The 16,647-nt window shown below is 42.6% G+C and overlaps 1 protein-coding gene across 1 annotated transcript in view; it reads left to right on the forward strand.

The window, feature by feature from the left end:
* Positions 1 to 329: 329 nt before the first annotated feature.
* adamts18 (ADAM metallopeptidase with thrombospondin type 1 motif, 18) overlaps positions 330 to 16,647 on the forward strand; it is a 60,698-nt gene continuing 44,380 nt past the window's right edge. The window contains exons 1-4 of the mRNA XM_054616177.1: positions 330 to 431; positions 778 to 850; positions 2,765 to 3,078; positions 14,718 to 15,006. Coding sequence (XP_054472152.1) covers positions 330 to 431; positions 778 to 850; positions 2,765 to 3,078; positions 14,718 to 15,006 — 778 coding nt within the window. The remainder of the gene's footprint in view (positions 432 to 777; positions 851 to 2,764; positions 3,079 to 14,717; positions 15,007 to 16,647) is intronic.

A 16,647-nucleotide genomic window follows, 5' to 3' on the forward strand; every position in this document is an offset into this window, starting at 1 on the left:
CGCTGATTGGCTGCTGGCCTCTGACTTGTGCTCCCATCCTGCAAAGGACCGAGTCTCCACAGAGCCGGGACCGGTGCCTCAGTCAGCGGCGCGCTCCTCACACACACACACACACACACACACACACATCTCTCTCTCACTCACACACACACACGCGCATACTCATGAGTGCGCGCTGCGTCCGTGCGCACCACCGGCTGCTGCAACCTGCCGACTTCACCTGAACCAGTCAAACAATGCGTGCGCGTCGCATTATGCGGCACCGCAGGTTATTATTAGGACTTCTGCGCTCTTTGAGGAGGTAACGGGGACGCGTGCATGCCATCACCATGGATTGCCTTTTTCTTCTGATCTGGACTTTACCCATCCCGCTGGTGGGCTGCAGCTCAGTCCGGCTCATGTCCAGCCTGTTATCCTGGAATATTATCAAGGCATGTGGCAAAAAAAACGCATACATACACTCTTTAAAACAAAAAAACAACCCAGAACCTGCACCGATCTGAGCTTGGGAGCAAAAACAAACACTTGTCTCTTTTCAGCAGGATCTGTATCAGAAGCAGAGTGGTTGATTTGTGGTGAAAAGTAAGACAAGTGATAGTCATCCCAAATTAAACCCGAGCGCAACTCGTGTTTCAGCAGAGAGAGGGGAACTCCATTCATCATCTTCTTCTTCTGGCTTCCTTCTTCTTTCAGTGCGTGTAACCTGTTGCTGCCTGTCCTCTTTTAATGATATTATTATTATTATTACTTTATTTTTTTTTTATTTTTTTTTTGCAGACGCTGCACATTTACTGCTCACACACCGTCACGGCCGGCTATTCCTCCAGCGACAGACACGGATTAAATCACGGTGAGTGCTCTTCTTTTTTTTTTTTTTTTTTTTTTTTTTTTTTTTTTGACATCCTTGGATGTTTCTTCCAGCTGGCACGCGTCCACGTTTGTAGAGAGAGAGAGAGAGAGAGAGAGAGAGAGAGAGAGAGGAGTAAGACATGGGCAGTGATGGGGCTCACTTATTGGACCAGTGGTTCCCCTAAAATAATGTCTTCAATGATGCAATTAAGACTATTAGAATGCCATTTGTTAAAAGGGTGTGCTTTTTTTAGGTTAAAAAAAAAAAAAATGTAACAAACTTCCTGTAATGTCTGTGGAGGCGTAAACTGATGAATGCAGGGATTCCCTGTCGGCTGCTTCAAGATAAGATAAGATAAGATAAGATAATCCTTTATTAGTCCCACAGCGGGGACATTTACAGGATTACAGCAGCATAGAGGATAGTGCAAACAAGAGTTATAAGTATTATAAATAAACAAATGATCAATAAAAAAAACAGTAAAGAATCCACAGTAACTGAAATATTATATATACAGACAGAAACTTTTATAACTATTGTATTGCACAGTGTATTAGTATTGCGGAGTTTTTTTTTTTAGTGTGACCCAAAAAACCCAAAGACACTTTGAAACCAGAAACTGGTTGTGAAGAAAGCTTCCTGATTCTCCCATTGTCACTCCATTGAAGGGTTTAGTTAAAGAACATACAAGATACTCAGACCCTTTTTTGCCAAAGCTGTATAAGAGAGAGGACACAATTCAAAAACCTCATGGAGTCTGTTGTACATGTCTGCCTTTACTTCTACTGTACTGGAATTGTTAGTAAATACAGGATTTTAGCATTTCATATGAGTGGGACACCATGACAGATGCATCACGTTATCACAACATCTGGCTCTGAAGTATTGACCCATATCTGACACGCGTGGAAGTATGATGTTGGAGCTGTGGCTTCTGTTAAAAGTCATCTGTGACCCATATGAGGTGCTCCGCTCTGAGCAACAGCTGAGCGCTGAACCTTTGTCTCCAACACACACACACACACACACACACACGCCTGTCATCTCTAGTGATGTATGTTGTTTTTCTTCCTGGTGCATTTTCTCTATAGAACTGGCTAATGGTTACACCACGATGTGCTTTTTTTTGATTGCATCTAGTTTGAAATCTTTATTTTTTATTTTTTATTAGCTATCTAAAATGTCAACAGTAATTAACATGCAGCAAAGTTATTTTTAGGTGTAAAACATGAGCTTTGCAAGAATGAAAGCAATCACTAGGTGTTGTGTTTTGAAGGAAATGCAACTTACTTGCTTTTATACTTTTAGTTTGGTGTCATTGTCTCTCTCTCTCCACTGACATGTATACTGTACATTTTTATTTATTTTAATATTTATTGTCTCTGTCTCTCCACTGACATGTATACTGTACATTTTTATTTATTTTATTTATTTTAATATTTATTGTCTCTCTCTCTCCACTGACATGTATACTGTACATTTTTATTTATTTTATTTTATATTTATTGTCTATCTCTCTCCACTGACATGTATACTGTACATTTTTATTTATTATATTTATATTAATATTTATATTAATATTTATATTAATATTTATATTAATATTTATTGTATAATATGTTATATTTATTATCTGTTTCTATGTAGTTGAGCTGCTGCAACACCCGAATTTCCCCCATGGGGATCAATAAAGGAATATAATAATAATGTACAAGCAATGGCTAAACGTTCGCACTCTTCCATGGCCAAATACATTCTGGTAAAATGTTGGAAAAAAAAAACTAACTGAAGCTGAAAGAGAGGAAAAAAAAGTTGTTAGAACATGTGAACGCAAATCATTCACAAAATAACCCCGGTGGCAGAAGCATCTAACTGTACGATGCTGCCTCTCTTATGTGGCTTTCTTCTCTTCAGACTACGTGTTTGTAACCCCCGTGGAGGTGGACTCTGAGGGGGGGTTCCTGACCCACGATGTGACCAGGCGAAGCCAGCGCAGCAGGAGGTCCCTCTCTTCCTCTCTGCACTACCGGCTTTCGGCCTTCGGGCGGGACATGCACCTGGACCTGCTTCCGTCCTCCGTGGTGGGCCCGGGGTTCACCGTGCAGACGCTCGGCTCGGACGGCATCGCCACGGTGATGGGCGATGAAGGTCTTCGCAACTGCCTGTATCAGGGATTTATCCGGAACCTGTCGGCCTCCTCGGCAGCCATTTCGACTTGCTCTGGACTGGTAGGTGTCTGCAGATGTCTGCTTGGATCTTAAGAAATCGCAAACTTTTCTGATGTTGTTTTACTTTAAATCGATGACATGGTGATCTCCTTAAGTTTTCCAAACTATTATAAAAGATCCCAAACATACTAATGAGGATGATTTTCATTTGCTGAACATTTTAGAGGATTTCTTTGGGGGAAATACAGTGCTCTCATCCAACATGTTTTCTGCTCCACCCTTACCTCAAGCTTCCTTCCTTTATGCCCCAAAAGTCCTCAGGTCCTGTAATGACCCGATCGTTTTGCTGCATCATTGTCTTCCACAGGGCCGACCTTGGTTATATGGGTGAACTGTAACATGACATCATTACCCATGAGTGTAAGCATCAGTTTCTCATGCTTTGTGAGGCACCTCTTTGAACAACGGGAGAGTTGGGAGGAGTGGAAAAAAAAAAGAGAATGGACGGATGAAAAGAGGAGAGCAGGAGAGGAGATATATGTTACACTACTGACAGTACGGCACATGAAAAAGGGCAATAACTCAGTTGACCTGTTTTTTTTGTCTGTCTGGCCCACGAGTCCAGCTGTTCACACTAGCACTAATTGTACGATTGTCTACAAATGTAGAGCTGGAGGTGCGGCCTCGTGGGAAAGCGTCTCGTCACGTTGAGTTTATGGTCTCAATCTCTAGTCTTAAATCTTCAATACAGCACGATGTTCATTTAGTAGATTAAAAGCAAGAGTATGCTTTAGGGCGGGGCTACCTTGTGATTGACAGGTCGCTGCCACTGCATTGTCTGCTCTGGGAGTTGTCCGTGTTTTTCTCTTAGAACCTTTCCTGAAAGTTGAATGCAACATTTTGGTCCCCTTAAATGTCTTAAAAAACCAAGATGGCCGACCGGCAAAATGATGAGCTCTAGGCTTATAACCTGCAGTCCACAAACCAATTTGTGACGTCACGGTGACTTAGTCCACTCCTTACATACAGTCTATTGTTACACCCCCCCCCCCCCCAAATGGCATGCTGGGTAAAGCCCCGCTCTACATCACTTTTCTTCTACCTCCATGCTTTATGCTAACCAAGCTGAACATGTTGTGACTCCAGCTCCATGCTTTACCCACAGACACCGGGTTGATATCGGGGGTTCTCTGTCTCAGACTAAAAACAAGACTGATTCCCAAAGTTCTTACGCCGTCCTAACTTGACTTCATTTATCAGCAAAAACAGAATCACAGAATATCAATGGTGCTATATTTTGGACTTCAGATACGAACTCTGATTGATCATTTTGAACTCTTCTCGCAATCAAGGTACAGATATTCCTCCAGCGCAAGAACTCTGTAATTACAAGATTCTCTGCTTTCACGGTTTGGTTTATGAGGGGCCTGGACCCTCTGGCCCACCAACACAGACATTCCTTGACACATCCCACACCAGCCTGGACCAGATGGACACACTACACCTCCATAAAAGCCATACCTCCATTTATCATCCAGGCCTTCATACCTCCTCTTGCCTGCTCCGTCTGTGCTCTGCCCTGCTCATTTGTCCTCTACATCTCTTCTTCTTGTTGCAGCAATTAAAGCCAGGGAGAAGTTTGAGCCGCCTCGCCGGCACTGCTAATCTTTGCATTGTCCCTTTCATTAGACTAGCTCCCCACTCACAATAAAACACGGCTGACCCGTTCTCTTTAAAGCGCTGTGTGAACACAATGTGATTGGGTCATGATTGCATTTGAATGGGCCGCGAAGAACACTTTGATCTATGTTTTACCCCTCACAAGCTTTTTTTTTTTTGGTCTTCTTCCTCTCCCAAAGTGCGACCCCTAGGCCATCGTTGGTTGGATGGATGTTCACTCTGCCTGTGAAACGGACTCATGCTTGGATATCGCTGGCAGAAAAGCAACATTGTTAGGGAAATGAAAGATGGCAGATTTTCCTGGGCCTTTCCCTCTTCTCTGTGTTTTTTCGTAGCGCATCCGACTGTGTTTACGTTGTCGGACTGCTTCCAGGCTTAGAACAACAAAAGAAGTTGACCCTCGCTTTTCCACTAGGCTTCTACTCAGAATATTTGGATTAAGTACAAACGAGGAGAGAGCCATTCAAGCCTGCCCGATGTAGCGGTGGGCTCGAGAAAGAGATTAAGGTGGGATTAAAAATAATAGTTAAGGAGAAGAAGTTTAAAAAAAAAAAAAAAAAAAGAAGAAGAAGACATGGAAATCCAGAAGAAACACCAGAGAGAGAGATTAGCAAAGAGGGTGAAATACTGAATGACTGCACCAGGCTGGGAGCACAGCGCTACAGTTAGAAAGTGAATAATGGGAACTCATTGTATTGGGTGGAAGCTCCCAGGGAGGCTGGATGTCTCTTTATAGAGAGTTGGAGAGATGGACTGTTTATATCAAAGGGCTTTGGAGGAGACATGGGGTGAGAGCAAGAGAGCGGTAGAGAAAAAAAAAAAAGAAGCTTCCTCTTACTTCATGTCATTGTGTCCTTTCAACAGAGTAGAGGACAGCAGAGAAAAGGAAAACGAAAGTGTCGGAAATAGAGTGTTTTTTGGGCTTGACCCTGCTTGTTAGCAGCAGCTACGGCTACTGGACCAAGCCTTTTTCTTTTTTTTTTTTTTTAAACATGCACCCTGGCCCAGGCCAAGCAGATGGAAGGGATTCAGCTGTTTAAATGAAGACCAGGGCGAGATGGTATTAAGAGCAGGGCTGAGAGGATGACTGGAACTGAGGGATTTTCTACTGTAAATCCTCATTAATTGAACATGGTGTTATTTATTTGCTGCTTTTAATTACTCTCTCCGCGGGCTCGTTGGATCACCATGCTCATGTTTTCGAAGGAAAATTGAACTTGTCCATCTCTTGAGCATGGACGAGATGTTTCAGATGTAATGCGCCCTGATTCGTAAAGAGGAATGGGGGGGGGGGGCTGGGAGGTCGTCTCGCTTTCTTCTTTTGAAGGGTCGCTTTGCTCGTTGACCCCAATCCTCTCTGCTCGTGGATACGGGGGTGGGGGGTTGTCAACCTGGACTCTCACAGGTTCTTAGTATGAAGTGAAGGTTGAGAGCTGCCTGCCACTCGTGTGAATGTAGAGAAGTGAAGTGATTTACTGCTCCCCTCTGTCCTCCCAACCCCTTCCCAGGGTAGGATTCTTCTCCCTGGGGGTGACGAGGGCAGGTCTGAGACCTGCGCTGCCGGGCCTGTGAGAAAAATAGTCACACTGTAGAATGTTGACACCCGTTTGCAGCTTGGAAATGAATAAACAAAGTGCAGTGGACGGACAAAGAAGCAGAATAGAGAGTCTTATATTGATCAATATGTCGAAAATATAACTCGTAACCATTTTTACTATGAAGATTGCATCTTTAAATTGCAATTTTTGTACTTCCAACAGTCCTTTACCCGCAGATGTTCAATTTACAGTGATATAAGACAGGAAAGAAAGCAACTCCGCAGATGTGTTGGAACTAGCAAGTCTTTGAGGGAGATATCGGGAATACTTATATCTGCAGATGTCAGCATCTGGATTAGTTTTTTAGTCATTTGGTTGTCAGCTAGCTATGCAGCTACATCCAAGACGTAAAGTGTTGTTTAGGACAAGATGAAACATTTTTCATGCTATGAATAACACCACAGGTCATTACTCACATCATGACATGACTTCATAACTGAAACATTTGAGTGTTGGATACACCCAACGAGCCCACCATGACCTTTCCCAAGCCCCCTTCAGGCCAGGTCAGAGACAGGTTAGGCTCAATGGAAACTGAGCTCGCTCCGACTGACCAATAGGTGCAATTAGTGGGATCCGTTTTCCTCAGGTTGATACCACATGCGAGGTGTGGTTTGACGACTTTTCAGATCATAGTATTCGGTTGCAAATAAAAGAAAAATGATCAGACTTTTTATGAAATCAACTTATCTTCAAGGGAAAATGAGCGGAGGAAACTGGCGGATACAGTGATTCACTTTGTAGGATTGAGATGTGTGTTTTGAAGGGTCCCGGCTCCCTTTCCTGGTCCTCCTAAAACTTAAACTTAGCTTTACTCTTCATATACATACAGGTGCAATTACAAAGAATACTTAAACATGTGGACTGTAGGAGCCGGGGATCGAGTCGGCAGTCTTGTGCTCACAGAAAGACCCGCTCTACCCCCTGAGCTACAGCCACCTCTTTAATCCTCGTGAGCTCCTAATAGTGCAAACGCCGATCAAACTTGTATGCGGTGACATTTTTTTTTTATGGTTTCGTATAAGCACGGGAGACTTCTTGGATTTGTGTTGGGAGTTGGCCCCCAAGTGATCCAGCGACCCCCAAGGTAACACAGTTTACAGCTTTAAATGTGTGTTCGCACACCCATGTGTGAGAGAAAAAAAAACTCTGGAGAAAGTGTCAACACACACCTCTTCTTTACTGCCCTTCATCTCTGCAGGCCGCTCAGATCAAACCCTTTTCTGGCGGTCGTTGTTGACACGGGGCCGCGTGTTGTGTCTGCCACCGGTGGCTGTTGTAAGAAGGGAGCTCAACCTACGACCTCTGTCCGTCTCTACCAGGCATGGGGCTCCCTGTGGTGTGAAGAATGCCTTTGCTCTTTTTCCGGGCCGCATGTATCGTGGCCCCTGGAGGGGCTTGTGGGTGTAGAACCCCATCAGCGTGTATGAATATGTGACTAGGTTCAAGTAACATTACTTGTTTGGGAAAATGTGACATTCTCTTTTGCAAAACAAGTTGCTTTCATCGAAGCCTCTTACGTTTTCATGTTAAATTGAATATGTATTATAGGAATAAGTGATCATTCTAAAAAAAAAATTGCTGTATTGGATGACATTCAACAGCATTCAAATATCTGAAAAAAAACTACATCTGGAAAATAAAACTATTAAGGCCAAAAGGCATACATTTAAACACTCACTTGTTGTGTTTGAATGTTTAACATGTGTAGATGCTAATCTACACATGTGGAGCTGAGACAATATATGATTACCCATCCACAGGGCTGGGAACCGAGACAACATATGAACATGTGTGTGTGTGTGTGTGTGTGTGTGTGTGTGTGTGTGTGTGTGTGTGTGTGTGTGTGTGTGTGTGTGTGTGTGTGTGTGTGTGTGTGTGTGTGTGTGTGTGTGTGTGTGTGTGTGTGTGTGTGTGTTTGTCCGTGTGCTCCAAATCCCTGAGGCTTTTAGCCGAGTTAAAATGACACGTGAATGACCGATTCCCAGCCAGCGCCCGGGCCATTTGTACCTGTCTGTTTTCTGTAAAAGGCCAACAAATTGGAACGTCTCCCGACTACAATATGCCTCTCTGGCTTGGCCATAATTCAGCGACTGGGCTGGGCCACAGAGGAGCTCTGAGCCTGGCTCTACAAGAGGAAAGTGGCCCGGAGCCGTTCCCTGGTGGTCTGATCACTGACAGTGATGTAGTGCCCACTGTTAGATGCCAGTAGGAGAGGGGGGGCTCTCAGCATGGGCGTGGGATGTTGTGTGTGGGATGTTGTGTGTGTGTGTGTGTGTGTGTGTGTGTGTGTGTGTGTGTGTGTGTGAAAGGGAGAGAAAAAAAACAGGGTGTGTTTGTGTGTGCTTGTATGTCCTTTCTAGTCTGTGCAAGGTCTTACTCACACAAGACTAATGACTGGTGTTGAGGTCTTCAAGTGGATGCTGCAACTTCCACAAACAGAGTCCATACATCAAATCTGACCTACTGTTGTCACCACTGCGTCAAGTTTCTTGTCTTCATTGTTTTGTCTTTGTTGGCTGGGATGAAAGTTAAGTTCAGAATAAAAGAAAGCGCTTTTGAAAATTGAAGCCTGAGTCCTCAACTGGTGAAAAGCAACCTTTCAGCCAGAACCATCACATTAAAGTACAATCTATTAGGTCTGCATTTCAGTTCCTGGTGGAGCAAAATGTGGACTAATTGGCGCGAGGGGTACAATCCTGTCCGATTCTTTGAATGACGTGTTTCGGACACTTTCACCAGTGATCCTGTGAAAGTAGAGAAGCTGTAGTCAGTAATGAGTTATTAAGATGGAAGTGTTGAGCAGGACGCTGTCAGGGATCGACCACATGGGCTTCCTCCTCTTCTGTAATCTCTTGATTAATATATTATTGCTGATGTGACCTACTGTGTTGTAAAGACAAAGCAAGAGCCTGGGTAAAGTGACACAACGGTGGTGGCTTCCTTGGGTCAGAGGGCAAATGACTGGCTGTACGGTCCTTCAGGAGAAGGTTGTGAAATAAAAGTAGTGTGTACATGGCATAATACAAGAGGTGAATAAACTGGCTACAGAGCAGTAAATAGTTTATGGTGCGTGATAGCAACTGTGAGAGCTTCATTTGAACGCATGGAGTGGATGTGAAAAGAAGACATTGTCTTTCAGTGTGTTGATCCAGATTTTTTGTTCTTTTTCGTGGGCTTCATAGTTAGTGTTTTTTTTTTTACTGGTAGTTATCACCTGTTTGTACCAAACCCAAGAAGTCTCAGCCCTGTGTGTACCTGGGAGCTTTGAGGATAACACATGTTGACCCATTCTCAGCTACAGTAAACTGTTCTGGTCTGAAGCTTGAAGCTTGAAGTTTCATGTCAATATTTTTCTGTCTGAATATATTCCCCTCTACAGTCCTGAAATTTTGCGAAAAATGCTAAATCTTTGACTAAATTAATTTATGCCTTTGGATATACAATTTTATCATCACTGAACATGATGACCTACCATGAAACACTGTTTTTCCTTTTTCCAAAAAGTGAATCTATTTGCTTCCTTTACAACCCCTCAGCTCATTCATCTCCTTTGGGTGTTAGGGTGTGACAGGCAGATATATAGAGATAGCAGACTTCCCTTCTCTGCAGCCTCCACCCTTACTACAACGGGAAATGCTCTCTCCCATAGGCTCATTTAAATTGCACGTTCACATCATTTGCATCACAGCAGCCCTGCATTTCTACGTCAGTAAAAGTGTCAGGGCAGCACTGTAACCAAGTTAAAGTGCCATTAACGGCGCTTTCGAGGAGGACATTTCCATTTGTATGGGCCGGTGTGGGAGTAGTCCTCCTGTTCCCTACTGTGTCTACACGGGATGGTGAGTGGGACCATGCCCAACGGCTCCAAATGACAAAAGACTCATCCAACACCGTTGCTTCTTTTTTTCTTTGTGTGTGTCCACCTCTGCTTTGTTCCCAGACATGCTCAGAGAGTGTCAGTAGGTTGTTCAAAGACAATTAGTGAGCCCAAACAAGGGGCCCAAGACACCGGGCTATTGACACATTATGATCCTAATCAGTCTTACATGGAGAGGGTTATCTAGACGCACTATAACTAACGGAGTGGCTGCGAACAGCCCGGCTGACTGCTGCCGTGCACTATACAGTCATTTAAAGTCAAAGGAGGAGAAATTCAACCCTGTCATTGCCGCTTGGCTCATGTCTACCGTGCCATCTTCTTCTGATCCAAGATCCAAAATTACCATCTGTCCTCGACCCAGTTCTAACCCCGCTTTAAAGACACATAATTCACTCGAGCAAACTGTAATTACTCAGATCGTGATTCTGTTGAATAAGTTTGATGCCGGAGGGGGCCCTCTCTGCTCCTGTATGATTTCTTTTTTTTTTTTGCCCCCCCCTCCCCTCACCACACACGTGATCCTCGTGCTGAGCTGGAGTGCAGATGTGCTTTAGAGCTCAGTAATCACCAGCTTGGGGCTTCTCGCCGCTCGGCACTAGTCTTTAACAGCATGTAAGCACTTACTCATTTGCCTTATAATATCATGGTAGGCAACCTTAAAAGAGGCTAGAGTTTATACAGAGACAAGCTAAAGATTCTCCTCCGACATAAACCGTCATGTTGCCAAAGAGAGCCGTTTGTTGGAGCGGCTTGTTTTCGGGCTGTACCGTGAGCTTTTTCTCATGTAGAAAATAGCTTCTTGGTTGAGGATCTGGTTCAGCCTGTAATCTTGACTGTGTGAATCTGTGTGTGAGAGTCAGAGAAATGTGTGAGTCTGCGTGTATGGGAGGTAGGTAAAGTGGCGTTTCACAGAGTGTTGGTTCCCTTTAATTTAGTCAAGTGTTAATGTACGGAGATAACTAGAGGTCTGCTGTATCAACAGCTGGAGGAGGGCCACACGAACGCTGCGAAACTCTTTACATATATATATATATATATATATATATATATATATTTCATCAAGCATCATTATTTGATCGGCAAGCAACTGTAAGCATTGTGTTTGACACAGGGAAGAATGTGATACAGGTATTATTTGCGAGATGCTTACTGTTCTAAATCGGTTGAAATGTGATGTTGATCCATTGATGCAGTTCTGCTAAGAGCTGCTGTCGCTGATGTTTTACCTTGTTTGGTTTAAAACGCAGGTAATTGTAATTCTGTATTAGTCACTAAACCATACAGTGCATGCTGACCAAAGAGAATGTAATCCACACACACACACACACACACACACACACACACACACACACACACACACACTGCACCATTATTACAATCCCTGCAGATGGAATTCTTTCCTGTCATTATCATCACAGACACATCCATCTGCTAACTGCTGGAAAAGAAAGTGGGGAGCTGGCAGATGTGACGATACAGTTGGAGAGAGAGAGAGAGAGAGAGAGAGAGAGACAGAGAGAGAAAGAGAGAGAGAGAGATGTAATTAATGTGAGTTGTAAGTTGTTAAAGTAACTTCTGTCAGTCGGGCCTTTCATGGAGTTACTGTTTGGATCCAGTGGTTGCGAGGTAAACCACCTACGTTTAATGGCAAATTAGATGATATGCATTTAAAAAAGACAATCAAATACTAGATAATCTCATACGACATTTAAAAAAAAAAAATCGAATGTTTATGTTTACTTAATGAGCGCAGCGAGATTTTCTAAAGGTGCCAGTTGATGGGAGAGAAACGTAGGAAGTTATCTCCCAGTGTTTCACGGGATGATTACACTGATATTGTTTGACAGATGGAGCTGTCAGAAAAAAATAAATTAATTCCTTTTTTAAAAGAGGAGTATTTGATGAGGTGTACGTTTGACCTCCTCGAGCTCTATTTTGAATTCCAAACTATTTTGGGAAGCTGCAGTCATTTTTGCCAGGGACCTTCTCTTTCTTAATTCAAGTCTTTGATTGGATATATTTAGTCCATTGCCCAGGGGGCATTTTTTTTTTGCAGGTTGAGATTTTCAGTGCAATGCGCGTGGGAGCACGTAGCTGTTAAGTATTTAGCTCAAGGCTGTTTTGGCAGATATTGATGTGCTGGGGTTCAAACCACCGACACTGCAGAACAAAAAATTTCCCAACCACTGGACCATGTGGACCTGACACGTTGTCCAAATAGTGAAGTTTGACAACTAAGTTCCTGTAAAAGTTCCCATCGCACCACGGAAGATTTATGGACGGAGAATATGATTCATGAAGAGATGAAAGATGTGCTGGCAGCTGGACGGTTAGAGAGATGGATGGATGGATGGATGGATGGATGGATGGATGGATGGATGGATGGATGGATGGATGGATGGATGGATGGATGGATGGATAGATAGATAGATAGATAGATAGATAGATAGATAGATAGATAGATAGATAGATAGATAGATAGATAGATAGATAGATAGATAGATAGATAGATAGATAGATAGATAGATAGATAGATAGATAGATAAGATAAGATAAGATAATCCTTTATTAGTCCCGCAGCGGGAAATTTGCAAGATTAGATAGATAGACAGACTGATAGATAGATAGATGGATAGATAGATAGAAAGATGGATAGAAAGATAGAGAGATAGATAGAGGGATGGATAGAGTTGATAATGGCAGTCTGCCATGTATCAGAGACTGTTTTGACAACAAGAGCCTCGACATGGCTTCCCTTTTGTCTTGCCTCTGTTTATTTTGCCACCTGCTACTCTGGGGGGAATGGGGTCAGCTCAACAGGAGCAGGTTCTTTCACACACACACACACACACACACACACACACACACACACACACACACACACACACACACACACACACACACACACACACACACACACACACACACACACACACACACACACACACACACACACTTCAGTAAGTTGCTGGGGAAGCAGATGACACAAAAGCATACATAAAAAGGTCAGAAGTCATTGAGTCAAAGGGTGCATGTGTATGTTTTTGATAAAGTCAGTGAGCGTGTCTGGATGTGTGTCTGTCTGATTGATTGCACAGCTATTTTGTGTGCGTTCGGTGTGTCGTGGAGTGAATTAGGTAGAATTCCGTGGTCAGACGGAATGTTTAAGGTTCAGTAGCTCAGTTTCTCAGTTTAGAGGGCAGCTAAGGCCACTCGACTCAAACAGAGACCCAACACACTGATCCAGTCTGCTGACAGATCAACATCCCAGTGAGCTGGACATGGTCATGAACAAAACATGTAAACAAAGCTGGGATCCATTCATATATTTCCCCGTTTCTACAGCAGGAAAGTCAAATTGGTTGTTGGTGTCAGTGGTGAAAGATTAAGAAAAAAAAGTAATGTATGCATGTCTAAATGAATAACAATGTGTGGTCAGTTAGTGTCAGGTAATGGATGAAGCAGTGAATGATAATTATGTTTTTTTTCTATATATAAACCATTCAAAGTTGACTTTATTCAAGTTTTTTGTGGTCACTGTGACCTCACACAACACCATCAAATAAATAAGCTAATTATGACACATTCACTCAAATGTGTAATAGGATGAAATTATGACATTTTGGACAGACATGGATGTAAACAGCGGTGGTAATTCAAGTTACCTCTGTTCTCATACAAGTACATACCTCTAATAATAATAATAATAATAATAATTGTGTTTATTGCTATATTATTATTATTATTAGTAGTAGTATTATTGTTGTTATTATTATTATTATTATGATTATTATTATTATTATTATCATGTATTACTTCTCTATTTGTATTTGTTTTCACAAAGCTATAAACACAACGCAATATATACAGAAATCATACAGTAAGTTATACAAACAAATAAAAACAAAAGTGAGTAGTTAATATATTTTATCTAGACATACATTTAGTCTGTGTCATATCCCATATATAAGTTCCCTTTCTTCCAGTTCTTTGTATTTATTTATTTCATTGTACTGCTGCAATATCTGAATTCCCCCTCCGGGGATGAATATAGGCTTACCATCTTATTTCATCGTGTTATCTTATGTCAACAAAAAGCGCTGCAATTGTGTCTGCTATAAGTTAATTGTGTTTTGAAGTAATGTCCTAACTGGGGTTGAAGCCCTTCTTGTTGCAGAAATGATTTAGATGTTGCTAAAATTAATCAAAAACAAAGTTCAGCTCTCCATGAAAATAGTGATTTCACGCTATTATGTCTTCCAGCTAAATAAGACATCTCCTCCACTCAACAGCTTTATGCTCTAGCACTGTGCACATCTGCCTGATGTTAGGATGGGGTTAGTTGGTTAGGTGGTTGGGGGGTGGGGGGTAGGCGTGGGCTAATCTGTGTTTGGAAGTGAAATGTGTGTTAGGCCTCTCTGTATACAACAGCTGCTTGTTTTCTTGGAAAGCAGCAAGCAGTCACTCAGGAAACAAACGATGGACAACATAAAAAAAAAGTGACAATGTCGATGTGTTTTTTTGTGTGTGTCTTCCAGTCAGGTTTGATCCGCGTGTCTCAGGAAGACTATTTGATCGCCCCTCTACCCCAACATCTGGCTGAACAACATAACTACAGCGCCCCCGACGGTCACCAACCGCATGTCGTCTACAAGCGCTCGGCGGAACATATCGTGCACAGAAGACCCAGTGGTCCATCTAGCACCGGTTCTCCAACGACGGACGACCCGTACCTTCACCATCAGCACCATCAGCAGCAGAATCATCACCATGACTACCAGCAAGGAAAGCAGCAGAGGCAACACTTCTGCGGACGCCGCAAGCAATGTATGTAAGGGAACCTTATATTCCTTATACTTTCTTATTACGTGCACCCTTCATTCAAATTGTACGTACGCACAAGTCATATGTCCCATGACTGTGGTGTGTGATATAAGTCAGGCAGACCAGCATTTCTAGCCTCATCAGGATTACACTGGCTGGCTAGTCCATTGAGTACTTCAAAGAACACCGAGGCTGCACTGACACCAGATGAAGCCAGACCTTCCATTAACTTGAACAGGGGGTCGTGTGTCTGGGCTGCTGCGGTTGATGCCACTGGGGATGCAGGAATAAACGCAGCATCCTGTGGCAGGAAAAAAAGTTAAAACAGACTCAACTGTTGGAGAAACGCAGCTCAATTTAACGCCTGCGGTGGCCAATAATGTAACCAGTGAGAAAGTAGCCTACAGTTAACATTAATTCACATTTTCTTTTCTACATGGTTAGAATAATTACGTGGGGAGTTTGGTAGAGTCTTTTTCTGCAAGAAGCTCCAGCACAAGGCACGGCCCCTCATCTTTTCTTTTCCTACTGCTGTGTAATAAATGAAGCTGCCTTCATGTGCGGTTGGAAATGCCAAGATTATAAAAACACCCTCTCTCAGAAAATATTAAGTCTGCTTGTACTATATTTGGGGGTCAAACATCACAACGTGACGTCATACAAATGTGCTATTTAAGTGACACAGGATTAGGAAGCTTAGTGCCGCATCGCCGGATTTGGTGTGAATGCACCCTGACTCAGTAACCAATTCTTTTTAATTCTTTTTTTTTTAACATACATCTGTGGTTTACAGACACCAGGTCAATAATGCATTAAACTGTTATATGGATAATTCAGATAATTATGCAGTTGATACTGTCAACTGTAAGAATGCTATTACAAAATGATATCATGATTTGACATTTTACTTCGCCATTGTGATTTAATGATGTAATCAATCAAAGCAACAATGTAATATAGAGATAATAATCATCAGTGGATATAGGACAGACAGACTCGAGGGAATTCAGCCTAGTGGATAGGATGCAATTATGTGCTGTGACAGTTACCATACATTCTAACACCGTATTGTGATATATGGTGTAGGATCCCACAATGCAATGTTTTTTTACTTGCCATGGATTTTCGCCTTAGTATTATTGATCTTAAATTTAACATTACTTCACCATCCCTTTACGAAAAATGACAATTGTATCCTAATTCAATATTGCCAGGGAAGAGAAGCCACATTAGGAGACATATAAATGTTAATCTGACCCTAAAACCGTATTCTTCAACATAAAGCATCGCATAGCATTATCACCACATCAGAAAGGTGTTTTATATTTTAGAAAGCAGTTAACCCTAAACCACTGCAGCCTCTAGATATGTCCGTCCACGTCCATTACTAAGATGAATGTCTAAATGAAATGCTTCGGAGTGAATTGAGTCCATTGTGCTAGAGCTACACTAGCCTGAGGCTACTCCAGCAACTAACAGTAACTTCTAGTGGTGAGAGGTAGGAAGCAGTGTGGGGAGTGAATTTCCTGTCCTTTCAACACCAGAGCCTGAACCCTTCTAACCCGGCACGAGCCAGGAAAACCACTGCCAAGTTCTCTCTCTCTCTGTCTCTCCTTCATACTCTCTCTGTCTCTCCTCCCTTCC

Source organism: Anoplopoma fimbria, chromosome 2 (genome assembly GCF_027596085.1).
Source record: "Anoplopoma fimbria isolate UVic2021 breed Golden Eagle Sablefish chromosome 2, Afim_UVic_2022, whole genome shotgun sequence".
Taxonomy (NCBI): Eukaryota; Metazoa; Chordata; class Actinopteri; order Perciformes; family Anoplopomatidae; genus Anoplopoma; species Anoplopoma fimbria.